Here is a 13,735-nt window from a genome sequence, read left to right as displayed (position 1 = left end):
TCGAATTTATAAAATAAAAATCAAAAATTTTAATTCGATTAATTTGAATAATTCAATTTTGTTAAATTTTTGTTTCCCTAATTGCACGGAAGTCCATTCCATTCCATTCCAGTTTTGAAGTCAGTTTTGAAGTCCATACGGAGAGGCGGCCTAAAAATAAAAGTATGAATCCGTTTGGAAATTTTAAAAATAAATTAATAAAGTTCAGGGAGCAGATTGAAAATCACACTCATTTTTTCCGTCCTCTCTCGCTCGAATCGGAACCGGCGGGCCATCCGTTTCACGGGCGTGTTTACTCTGCTCGGAAGAGCGAAGCAGCGGTGGCCATGGCTGAGCTGTTTCGCCGCTGTCCCACTTCTTCCAATCTCCAGTGGGCGACGAATAAAAATACGTAAGGAAAACGACGGGATCCAAAAAAGAAACCATGGGGCGGCGCTGTTCTGCCCTTTTTAAGGCCCACCGCCATCCTTTTTCGACCCGCTGTAGCCACCCGATCCAGAGAAGAAGTCGGCAGCGGCGACGACGACGAGGAAGAAGTCCGAAAACTGATTTTTTGGCCTGATCCATCGCACGCCGATCATGGTCTTCGTTCAGTACCCTCGATCCCTGGAAGCGTCGCTTCGATCCTTGCAGAGGCAACGCCCTGTTCACGAGATTCTTGGTGGAGGAATCGGTAAGTCGCTGCACCCTCGATTACTTCCTTTCGTTCGTCGAATTCGCTTTTGAATGCAAATCGCTAAGAAAGTTTGTTGGGTGGAGTCTAATTTTGAAGGTTGCATGATCTTGTCCCAAGTGCCTTTTTTTTAGGGTTGCATAGGCTTTCTGTTAACATCTGTATGGAGGTTAATGGATCTATTGGAACTATGTGTGGCAGTTGCCGATGTGATCCTTTGGAGGAGAAAGGATGTCGCGCTAGGGATTCTGCTTGGAGCACTGTCTTCTTGGTTGCTCTTTGACGTATCTGGGTACACTGTGGTATCGCTTGTGTCGAACGTTCTGCTACTCTTGTTCTCCATATTATTTGTGTGGACGAAGGCTGCAAGAATTGTCAACAGGTAACTTGTCCTTCAATTCACGCAGTTGTTGCTTTCGTCCTTCATTTTATGAGTGCACTGGTTGAATCAATTAGGATATAATATGTCAAGAGTAGATGGTGACCTTGACCTAGTTGATGTGGTAAAAATATTTTGGTTATTATGAGTGTACTAACTACTAATACAGTCTTGCCTAGAATTCAATGAGGGATAAGATCCATGTAGCCTAATGGTTGGAACAAATATAACCTTACACTGAAAGGGTTCTGAACTTGAATTCTTCATTAGCGAAGATCTGTGCCTATGTTAGAGGAGACTATTTGATCAGTAAGGAGAAATTCAGCTCAACTTCTCTGTCGAGAAGAGACGTGGCTTGCCATTCATTTTTCAAAATTTTCCTTTTGGTAGTGTAGCATAGTTTTTCATTTGTATGGACCATTTGTAGTGTATGATTGGCGGATTGGGATAGGATTAGCAGGAAGAATGTTCAGGAATTCTCTATCGATAAATCATCCTGCAAAACAGTGAAAGAATATGGGTTGCTCAAGAACCAATCATTAATTGGGAAAAGTATAACTTTGGCACTCCTAAATTGTTCTGGTGTAAAGATTAAGCATAATAGGACAGTAAAATTAGAACTCCTTTGTTCACTTCGAAACAAATCATGGCAGCCCTGATAAAATAAATCTCAGCAGAAACAAATGTGAACTCTCTGGAAGAGAAATAGCAAACAAGAATGATAATATGCACTCATTTACAGGGGTTTATATAAATTCTGCTCTGCTAAATGAGGAACTTAGAGCCAGAAAAGAAGATTGACTTGCTGTTTTTAAAAGGCCATTTTCTTTAAAAAAAAAATCAACTTTTGATATCATTTTTTAGTTTTTCTTGAAAAAACACAAATCTGTCAATTGTGAGGTGGTGGTAAATTCAGGTAAAGTTAAGCATATAAAAACTCCTTGGGTTCTTTAGTTGAGACGAATATTCTCCCATGTATTCCAATGCTTTTATAAATAAAAACTGATGAATATATTTGTTGAATGACATGAATTGTGCGTTTTCTTTTTAGAAAACTGCCAATCAAAAGGCATCTTTTTGATTACCAAAAGCTATTTGCAATTTTTGAATGACATGAATTGTTTGAATTCTAACAATACCAATTTTGACCATACTTGAATCTTAGGAGTACCAATTTTTACATATAAAATGAGTTGCTAATCAAATGTTTTCTTATTTCCATTTGTAATTTGGTTACTTTATAAAAATTCGTTGCAGTTTGTATTTCCCATCCCACTTCTACTCCAACCTTGGTGCATGTTTAACAATCTTTATTTATTTGTTGACATGAATCCAGACCTCCTCCATCCATTCCGGAAATACACCTCACAGGAGAAATGGCCCATGAAGCTGCAGCTTTTGTTGGTTTATATGTGAATGTGATCCTATCAACTTTTAACAACATTGTAAAGAAAAGAGATACCAAAGTCTTCTTTAGAGTAGCTTTGTATTTATGGTTGATTTCTCTGATCAGTGGTTTTGTTGATCTTCGTACATTGGCTTACTCAAGTAAGTGCTTCTCATGGCATAGATGCTTCTTTATCAGCTAAAGAAAGTTGAAAAATCAACGTATTAATATAGATTTTCGTTAAAGATGTGAGAAATTACAAGGTTGAAAGTGTTGGAAAACTGCAATGTTGCATTTGCAAGCCTATTTTGATGGTTTCATAGATTATTTTTCCAAGAGCATTGGTTTTTTAACATCACTTCTGGAATTGATCTTCACAAGATGTGAACAAACTGACTGCTCATCGGTTTCCCTTACTCTTGTTGACTAACAAAATAGATAGGATTCATTTCTCTCTTCTACATAAGCAATACAACTTTTTAATCCCTTCTTTTCTTCCTGCAGGCCTTGTACTCATTCTGACAGTCCCTGCATTGTATGAGAAGTATGAAGACGGTGTTGACAGATATTTTAAGCTCCTCCATATGGAAGTCCAGATGTATGAGAGAGTATACACCCAGTGTTTCAGCAAGTACTTCTTCAGAACTAACAAGTGGGTTCTCGATACGAAGAAGTTGCTTGTCGATGCATGAGTTGTGGTATAATTTCATGCATATGGAAGTTAAAGATATATGATAGCATACACTGTGTCCTCCAGTGCTTCATCAAAACTAACAGTCGCTTCTAGCCGCGAAGAAATTACTAGCCGACGAGTGTTTTCGGTATGATTTCATCAATTTCACCCCTTGATTTTGCCATAATTCAAGATTGTGAGCGAAGTTTGTAGCATACATCAGAGTTTTGTGCCGTTTGTTTTTTGTGTTTTTGGTTGGTGTGTGTGTATTCTTTAGCTTATTTCTAACTATTGTTATTAAGTTTTTGAAGGTCATCCATAACCTTGTGGAAGCTTGGAAGATATTTGTTTCTAAATTTCTTAAATTTCATAGAATGCAAGTGGCATTTTAATTTATAATTTAATATTTATAATAATGAATAAATTTTGAATTAATTTAATATTTACGCAGATTGTGTCTATTTAAGAAGGGAATTTAACATTTTTGTTATAAAATTAACTACAGTTTAGAGATTTTTTTTTTCTAGAATTAATTAATAATTTTTAGTTATTTACTACAGTTAGTTTAAGATTCCAGTCGTACTATTATGAAAATTTAAATAGAAACAGAAATTCATAAGTTACCTTGTATTAGTCATTAAATAAACTAGTAATAATAGTGTAAAACTTAAGACTTAATTTATAGATATGGTTTAATTTTTCAAAAATATTTTTTACAATAAGTTTTTTTTGGGGGGGTAGTTTTTTTTTTTTAATTGCTAAGAGTTAAAATAAAAATGTAATAAAATATTGTTCTGATATTTTAAAATTAAAGCGCTCTTTGTCCTTTTTATGTTTGCTCTATAATTTTTTATAAATTTTAGAAAAATCATTTAAATACCCCCAACTTCAATATCTTTAAAGCCCTCCAAAATTTTGTTAATATGAAAAAGCTCCTTTACTATCACAATGCCTCATTAAACCTGGGTCATTTCAAAAATCACCCAAAGTTTAGCAAAAATTTAATTTGGCCCTTGCTTAATTTTAAGGTCTACCTGCTGTTCTTATTGGAAAGCAGCGGCCGCGACCTTGTCGCCACCGCGTCGAGGTGGCTCCATCGTCGCTCCGCCGCTCCTTTTCCTACCGTATTTTCCATCCACGTCGCGCTCAAGACATGGGAGTAAGGTTTCGATTCGATATGTCGCTTTTGCTTCCTTTCTTTTCTAGGGGTCCCTGATTCTTTTACTCCGGAAGTGCCGCTCCCTTCTTCGTGTAGATTCCGGACTGCCCGGGACTGGAATTCGAGGAATCGAGGCTGTTGGTATCCTCGCCACATCCTCATCTTCCTGCTTTTCTCACGCCACCACCTCTTCCGAAATTCCTGTGGACGAGGGGGGAGAGGAAACCTCGCTGTTGGTGGCACGACGCGACAGGGAGGAACCCGGGAAAGAGGCGATGACGGCGGCGGCGGCCGGGGCCGGAGAGGAAGACTGGGACCCGTGTGACTACGAGATGCGGATCGATGTGTCGGACGATACGGCTCATCAGATTAGCACCGGTAAATTGCCTTCTTGTGCTCGTTCTTTTTTACTCAGGATGCTTTTCTCCCATTCCTTCCAAAGCCTGCTTTTTTACTGTTGCATTTCTGATGATTTGTGCCTTTCAAGTTGACTATGTTTTACATTTCGTGCAAACGCTTCATGATAATCTGATGACCAAGTCAGAGATTGTAATACTGCACTCATCATCAAAAAGCAATTTCTGTGTTTCTAGTCTTGACAATAACATGGCTCATTTTAAAGGAATTTATCCTCCATTTCTGTGATTGGATTTCCCAAAACTTTGTTTCGCAGTCTATAGAGTATGAATTTTTCAGTATGGAGTTTTCATATTCCAGTTATTCTAGAGTATCATTTGTTTAATGGAAAGTTGTCTGTTCTTTACTTCTGTAATTTACAACTCACCCACCGTTCCTTTTCATCTGATGGATTTTCAGATCCTTGGTACCAAGTCGCCTTTGTGCTCACAACTGGGATAAACAGTGCTTATGTCTTAGGTTATTCTGGATCGATAATGGTTCCTTTGGGTTGGATTGCTGGTACGACCGGCTTAATTTTGGCTGCTGCAATATCTCTCTATGCTAATGTTCTTCTAGCACGCCTCCATGAAGTTGGTGGGAAACGACACATCAGATACAGAGATCTTGCCGGCCACATATACGGTAATGACAACAATGTTTTTTTATTCATTCGCTATTGTTTCTTAACTTGTCCTACTTAATATTTTAAAATGCGTTAGATGCAATTAGGTTCTGAGAAGTCATAGGGTCTACAAGCAAGGTGCAAAACATGCCTAGAAGAAAGTGAGACACCTACTTTCAAAATATTAAGTATATGATTTCCATCTATGATATATAATTACATGACCATGGCATTTAAACATTATCCAGTAATAAGAAAATCAATGCAAAATAAGTTCGAGGATATAAAAGCATCCTAATGTAATGTTAAAAATCATGTATTAAGTAAACTTATAACAATCACAATCAATACTTTTATTATGACTATTCCATAAAATTTTACAAAAGTATCAATATCACTAATTCACAATCCCTTATTATCTTAAGATCTTGGTAATTTCAATGATCTAGAAAATGCAATCACCATCTCCATGAGACAAATTGAATCCTTCGATGTGCCAATGTCCTTCTCTTGTTTTGTCTTGTGATTGATCATGGGGGAGCACCAGGAACAACTTTTTAGTGATTTCTTTTATTTGGTGGCATATCACAGGTAGGAAAATGTATTCTCTTACATGGGCATTACAATATGTTAATCTTTTCATGATCAACACGGGATATATCATTCTGGCTGGGCAAGCTTTAAAGGTGAGACTTTTTTACCTGCTATTGTCTCAATCTTGTTGCCAAGATACAAGTTATTACGTAAAAGTCATTTATCCATTATCTTCTATTGTTTTGAGGGTATGGATGCTAGTCCATTGTAAACGTGATTTCCTATGTCACTAAAGTACCTCCTTTGCTGTGCATCTCCTTATTTTGATATCGTTCATTTGTTATGCAGGCCACGTATGTCCTTTACAGGGATGATGATATCTTGAAGCTACCCTACTGTATAACTATTGCTGGATTTGTTTGTGCACTTTTTGCTTTTAGCACACCACATTTGTCAGCTCTCAGAGTTTGGCTGGGGTTTTCAACATTTTTCAGCCTCATATATATCATTGTAGCATTCATGCTGTCTCTTAGTGATGGTACTATGAATTTACCTTGACTCCCTTATTCAAACTTTCAATAGTGATACGTTCAACTTAGTTCTAAAGTTTTTCACAGCCAGCGTGATAACTTTCAATTATTATATCTACTGATTACATGGGGAAAGACTAAAGAGTTTGCAAAGAGGACCAAGAATGTCTGGCCAATAATTATGGAACCATATTTGCTGGAGTAATTGCATACAAAATCATTTATCTTGTTAATTAGGAAATCAGGTTTAGAATTTATCTGTCATTCTTGGAATTCCTTAAGATTTCAGAGTCGATTTTTTTGTTGATTGGATGCACTTCCACCGAATCCATGTGCTGTTAATATTTTCATTTCACAATGCTACTGTATTTTACCATTAATTTCCTGCATTTCTGAAAAGCCAGCTGGGAATCAACTCCTAGCCAATCAATTTATTATTCCCTTGTAAGCAAAAAATTTATACCAAAACAGTGAAGGGGAAAAAAAAAGATGATGAATATAAACATCCATAGAACTTAATTTAATTATCTGTCTATGAGCTTCCTGTCACAGCCTATCAATTTTCAAACCCTGGAGAAAATCAAGCCCATGGCATTATGCAATGAACATTAGCAGTTATTTTATATGCTCTATCAAATAATCTCAATTCCTAATGGCCAACTTACATTTATGTCACTCCTAGAATCAGATGCAGAAAGCAACTATGAAGTGGTACTCTCTTTTTGGTACTCCTGCGGTCCATCAAGCATGAATATGCTTATAAAGTTCAGAAAGTGCTGTAGCACGTGCTACTGATACAGCCTCCTAATTTATGAAATGACTCCTTGTGTTTTCTATTATTATTCCTTTAGGCACTTTGAGTTTATAAAATACTTACTGTTCTATACGTGCAGCTTGTGTGCAAGTAAACCAGCTAAAGATATAGATTGTTTATATAATTTTGCTTAATACAGGAATTAATTCTCCCCCTCGAGATTACACTTCTCCAGGATCACATACTAACAAGATTTTCAGTTCCATTGGTGCAGCTGCCAGTCTTGTTTTTGCTTACAATACAGGCATGCTACCAGAGATTCAGGTGAGAGGTTCAAGATGCTTATACCTCATGCAATAGGAACATGTTATGTTTATCAATATAGAGACTTGATTTCGTTGTATACATTTTTCATCTGGAAAACATGAGCGATCTTAAGATGCAAAATCGTGATTCATAATACTCTATGCTGTTCAGAACTTAGTTTATTTCTTTCAATTATTGGTCATAAGATGGCTGTGCCTCTAGATTTCTTGATCATGAGATGCCCCTTCTTCTTGTGATTTCTATCATAGAATAAGTATAAATTTTGCACTGTCTTTTCTTCAGGCAACAATAAAGCAACCTGTTGTCAGAAACATGGAGAAAGCTCTTTGGTTTCAGTTTATAATAGGGGGCTTGCCACTCTATGCTGTTACGTTCACGGGCTACTGGGCTTACGGATCTTCATCTTCGACATACCTACTCAGTAGTGTCCATGGCCCAATTTGGGTGAAGTCGGTCGCAAATGCTGCGGCCTTTCTTCAGACAGTGATTGCCTTACATGTAATATACTCTAACCACTTCAGATGCTTTCCAGTAACATCATGTTAATTTAGATACCAAGATAAATTGACAGGTTTTTCCCTAGGCAACTGTATTAGTTCACAAATAACACCATTCTTTGTTTCAGTTTGTTTAGAGTTCATAAAGGAAAAACATTTCACACCTGATCATCGTTAGACTGCTTCAAATGTTTACAGTTTATCAAGAGATTTGTTAATTACATATGCATAATTAGGCTTTGTCACACCCCAAATATGATGGATGGGTACAATTAAAAAAAACTGAACTATACTTGAGAGAAATCAGGTGTAAATCCAATAGATTTTTAAATGAGAGAGAAAATAAGTTGCTATGATACAGATATGTTCAAAGAGGGCTAATAAATTTTACAGGTAGAATAGTTAGCTGGTTAACTGTGCATTATTAGGTTATATATTGACTGATAAGATCTATTCTTTGTATTGTTGATCCTCATTCATTTTGGAGCTAAAAATTTTACCTTCGATTTATTTTTGAAATGTCTTTTTTCTTATCGCATTCTTCCACTTGATCTATACAAGATATTTGCAAGCCCTATGTATGAATACTTGGACACAAAGTTTGCAAGAGGCAAAGGGAACCCCTTTTCCTTCTACAACGTCTCTTTCAGAGTCGTCGTGCGAGGGGGATACCTCACTATAAACACATTTGTAGCTGCCCTCCTCCCTTTCCTCGGCGACTTCATGAGCCTCACGGGCGCGCTCAGCACGTTCCCCCTCACATTCGTTCTCGCAAACCACATGTACTTGAAGGTGAAGGACAAGCTCTCCCTGCCTCAGAAGTCTTGGCACTGGCTAAACATTGTGGGGTTTAGCGCCATGTCCCTCGCTGCAGCAATCGCGGCTCTATGGCTCATTGCGAACGATTCAAAAACATATCATTTCTTTGCGGACCTGTGAGTATTTTTGATCCAGAAGTGTATAACTTGTGATCGGGTCCTCAGTATTTATGATGTGGATATAAAGCAAGTGTATGTATCCTCATAATTGAACTGCTATGGGACGAGTTGACAGGGGCGCCTGTGCGAGCAAATTACCCTTCTTGTTTTTTTGGGGGGTTCTCTTGCATCAGCTAGTCAATGTATATTAAAATTGTTACTTCATCTTCTACTCGTATGTTTCTTGTGTGCTTAATAAAAATACTCTCCTCTTTGAACTTGTGAAAAAACGTCAAAATGGCATTGAATTTTACATTTGAAAATGTCAGAATGTCACGATCGAAATGGTGATCAACGACGACAACAAATCTCAAGCAGCTCCTTGTAAGCAATCCACTATATTAACAGTACTTCTCTATCATGTATTCCATAGATATGAAAAGAGGTGTATATAGGTACATATGCATTAGGCGCATGATAGAGTAAATTTTAGGTCGTCAGTTCCTGAGAATCGATCCCTGGTCATAACACCAGATATGTCATGCGCTTATCGTCTGTGTTATGCCCTGAAATTCCTTGTAAGCAATCCAATTATCACATGAAAGCGCCCTACAATCCACCCACTATATTAACAGTTCTCTAGTATCGGTCTCATGGATATGAAAGGAAGTGCATATAGGTACATATGCATCAGGCGCATGGTGGAATAAATCTCAGGTCGGTAGTTCCTGAAAATCGATTCTTGACCATTATACCAGAAAGGTCATGCGTCTACCGTCTGTGCTATGCCCTGAGGCTCCCTGTAAGCAATCCAGTTATCACATGAAAGCACCCTACAATTCACTATATTAACGGTCCCCTAGTACCGGTCCCACGAATATGGAAGAAGGTACATGCAGGTAGAGGTGAGCATTCGGTCAAAACTGAACCGACCGAACCGAATAGACCGAAAATCGAATAAATCGAATTTCTTTTCAACCAACCGAACCGACGAAATTTCCCTATGAAACTGAACCGACCGAACCGATAAGATATCGGTTAATTCAATTTTCGGCCGAATTGACCGAATTAACCGAATTTTAAAACCTTATTCGGTTTTACCTTTAAAAAAAATGATTTAATTAATTATATTTTAAAATAAAATTTAATTAAAATAATATTCTTATTCGGTTTAACTGAATTATAAAATTTAAAACCGAAACCGAACCGAATTTTCAAAAAAAAACGAAAACCGAATTAACAGAACCGAATTTCTAAATTCGGTTGATTCGGTTCGGTTAATTCGATTTTTCTGAATTTTTGCTCACCCCTATATGCAGGTATACAGATTCGTCAGTTCCTGAGAATCGACCCTTGACCATTATATCAGAGATGTCATGTATTTATCATCTGTATTATATTATGAGAACTCTTGGAAGTAATTTAGTTATCACATAAAAGTACCCTATGAATGTGATGATGTGATATATTTTTTTTAATCCTGGTATCTTGGCTGTTGGGCCCGATTAATTTCGTATGTGACTAATCATGTCCTAATTTTTTGAATTGGTTAATTCTAGAGATAATTTTTGGTCTCGTTAAATTTACGAGATTTCTCATGACATTAGGATAAATCTGAGAACCAATGAGTGGTCTGACACTCACGGGGTAAATTCAAAAAGCGATAATTGTATCGACACTTGTGGCCAGACTTTCTAAGAATTAATAATGTCTTTGCTAGAAATTGATCCCACTTATATTGTTCATGTCTTCCCACTTGCGCCGTGTCTAGACAATAAAAGTACTATTTTTAAATATAAAGAATGGTAATTTATTAAAGAAGATACTCATATTTAAATATAAATTGATCGTATTATATTTTATTATTTATCAAGCCCCACTCAATTTATTATTCTTCCTCTTCTCTTCCTCAATTATTTATTTTCTCTTTCCTCTCCAATACATACAATTACTCTTCTCTTTCCTCTTATATATATATACAACCTTTTTTATCTTTCTTCTCTCTTTTAGATATATGTATATATAATGTAATCCTGATATAATTTTGTATTAGACCCAAAATGGATATGATATGATTCCTCAGGCCCACAGAGATTAGAGTTTAGCTAATTCTTTCGATAAAATTTTAACACCTTCAAAGAAACCGAAATATACAATGGGTGATACCGTTAGACTCTTTGTAGTCTCTGAAATCCACATGATTTGAAATTGATCCAATCAGACCTGTTTAGGTCCATAAGTGAGTTTTGGTCAAAATCCAATAATTGACTTAGAAATCTAAAATTGCAACCATTTCAGATTCTGTGAATTTTTGTGACTGCAAGGAGTCAAACGGTGTCATCCATTTCATATTTCGGCTTTTATGAAGGTGTTAAAATTTTATCAAAAAATCAGCTAAAGTATATCAATTCATTCTTATCAAATCCACATTGGGCTTGATATGGATTCATATCAGGCCCATGGGGTTACAATTTTTTTGATAAAATTTTAACATCTCCAAAGAAGTCTAAATATGCAATAGACGACACCGTTAGACTCTTGCAGTATTAAAAATTCACATGATCTGAAATGGATCCAATCGGATCTGTTTATGTCAATTAGTGGATTTTGGTCAAAACACACAATTGACCTATAGATATCATATTGCAACCATTTCAGATCTTGGGGATTTCTTAGGCTTCAAAGAGTCCAATGGTGTCGTCCATTGCATATTTCAGCTTTTCTAGAGGTGCTAAAATTTTATTGAAAAAATCAAATAAACCACAAATGCATTCATACCGTGCCTACGAGGATTAGGATTTAATTGATTTTTTTGATAAAGTTTTAACTCCTCTGGAGAAGCCAAAATGCAATGGATGATGTCGTTAGACTCCTTGCAGCTTTAGAAATCCACATAACATGAAATGAGCCTAATCGGGGATGTCTAGGTCCATAAGTGAGTTTTGGTCAAAATTCACTGATCGACCTATATATCTCATATTACAACCATTTTTGGTTCCGTAGATTTCTGAGACTATAAGGAGTCCAACGGTGTCATCCATTGCATATTTCGGCTTTTTCGGAGGTGCTAAAATTTTATTAAAAAATAAGCTAATCCATAAACACATTCATATCATGCCCATGAGGTTATGGTTTAACTGATTCTTTTGATAATATTTTAACACCTCTAGAGAAGCTGAAATATACAATGAACGGTACCGATAAACTCCTTACGACCTTAGAAATTCATAGGACCAAAAATGGTTGCAATCTAAAGTCTCTAAGTCGATCAATGAGTTGACCAAATTAAATCCACTGATGGACTTAGACAAGTCTGATTGGACTCATTTCAGATCCTATAAATTTTTGAGACTGCAATTAATCTAACGGTATTATCCATTGCATACTTTAGCTTTTCTCGAGGTGTTAAAATGTTATCGTAAGAATCAGCTAAATCCTAATCCCCGTGGGCCTGATATGAATGTGTTTATGATTTAGATGATTTTTTTGATAAAATTTTAACACCTCCAGAAAAGATGAAATATATAATGGGCGATACCGTTGGATTCTTTGAAGCCTCAGAAATATACAGAACTTGAAATGATTGGAACATGAGGTATATAAGTCAATTAGTGCATTTTGACCAAAACCGACTTATGGACCTAGACAAGTCCAATTGGATCCATTTCAGATCCTTTAGATTTCTAAGGTTGCAAGAATTTTAACGGTGTAGTCCATTGCATATTTCGACTTCTCCATAAGTATTAAAATTTTATTGAAAAAATCAACAAAATTGTAACCCCATGGGCCTTATATGAATCATATCAAGCCCACGTTTAACCTGATATTTTCCATATCAGACCCAATATGAGCCTGATATGATTCATATCAGGCCTATAGGATTATAATTTTGTTAATTTTTTCTATAATATTTTAACACCTTCAGAAAAGTTGAAATATGCAATGTATAACACTGTTGAACTCCTTGCAGTCTCAGAAATCCATAAGGCCTAAAATGGATCTAATCGGACTTGTCTAGGTCCATAAGTCTGTTTTGGTCAAAATGCACTAATTGATCTATAGACCTCAAATTGCAACCATTTCAGGTATTGTGGATTTTTGAGGTTGCAAAAAGTCCAACGGTACCGTCCATTGCATATTTTGACTTTTCCGAAGGTATTAAAATGTTATCAGAAAAATCAACAAAATCATAACCCTATGGGCATGATATGAATCATATCAGACCCATGCTGGGCCTGATATAGAAAAATATTAGGGTATGATATGAATCTATATTAAGCCCAATGTGGGCCTGATATGAATCATATAAGGCTCACGGGGTTATAATTTTGTTAATATTTTGATAATATTTTAACACATCCAGAAAATTCGAAATATGCAATGGACGGTATCGTTGGACTCCTTGCAACATTAAAAATTCATAGGACTTAAAATAGATTCAATTAGACATGTCTAAGTCCATCAATGAACTTTGATCAAAACTCACTAATCGACCTATAAACCTCATATTACAACCATTTCAGGTTCTGTAGATTTCTGAGACTGTAATGAGTCTTACGGTGTCGTTCATTACATATTTCATCTTTTTAGAATGAGTTAAAATTTTATCAAAAAATTATCTAAACCATAAACACATTCATATCAAGCCTACGAGGTTAGGGTTTAGTTGATTCTTTTAATATTTTAGCACCTCTGAGAAGTCGAAATATGCAATGGACGGTACCATTGGACTCCTTGCAACCTCAGAAATTCGCATGAACTAAAATAGTTGTAATCTAAAGTCTCTAAGTCGATTAATGAGTTTTGGCCAAATTAAAGCCACTGATTGACCTTGACAAATCCAATTGGACTCATTTCAGGTCTTGTAGATTTCTGAGGTTGGAA

General features: G+C 36.2%; 2 protein-coding genes across 5 annotated transcripts; both read left to right on the top strand.

Moving 5' to 3' along the window:
• Positions 1-255: 255 nt before the first annotated feature.
• On the top strand, positions 256-3,119 carry LOC122045042 (reticulon-like protein B12). The gene is made up of 3 exons (XM_042605090.1): positions 256-673; positions 875-1,055; positions 2,944-3,119. The coding sequence occupies exons 1-3, from the start codon at positions 580-582 to the stop codon at positions 2,978-2,980; spliced, it is 312 nt and encodes a 103-aa protein (XP_042461024.1). The 5' UTR covers positions 256-579; the 3' UTR covers positions 2,981-3,119.
• An 842-nt stretch (positions 3,120-3,961) lies between these two features.
• On the top strand, positions 3,962-9,141 carry LOC122045038 (probable proline transporter 2). 4 transcript variants are annotated; one of them, XM_042605084.1, is made up of 8 exons: positions 3,962-4,271; positions 4,346-4,649; positions 5,088-5,312; positions 5,884-5,978; positions 6,175-6,364; positions 7,310-7,434; positions 7,720-7,935; positions 8,496-9,141. In XM_042605084.1, the coding sequence occupies exons 1-8, from the start codon at positions 4,266-4,268 to the stop codon at positions 8,871-8,873; spliced, it is 1,539 nt and encodes a 512-aa protein (XP_042461018.1). In that variant the 5' UTR covers positions 3,962-4,265; the 3' UTR covers positions 8,874-9,141. The 4 variants fall into 4 exon arrangements, with proteins under 4 accessions (XP_042461018.1, XP_042461020.1, XP_042461021.1 ...); XM_042605086.1 differs by having other exon boundaries at positions 3,971-4,271; positions 4,368-4,649; XM_042605087.1 differs by having other exon boundaries at positions 3,971-4,276; positions 4,368-4,649.
• The last annotated feature ends 4,594 nt before the right edge of the window (positions 9,142-13,735 follow it).

This window comes from Zingiber officinale, chromosome 2B (genome assembly GCF_018446385.1).
Source record: "Zingiber officinale cultivar Zhangliang chromosome 2B, Zo_v1.1, whole genome shotgun sequence".
Taxonomy (NCBI): Eukaryota; Viridiplantae; Streptophyta; class Magnoliopsida; order Zingiberales; family Zingiberaceae; genus Zingiber; species Zingiber officinale.
The sequence above is the reverse complement of the archived record's forward strand: the minus strand, read 5'-3'. Positions and strand labels throughout refer to the sequence as shown.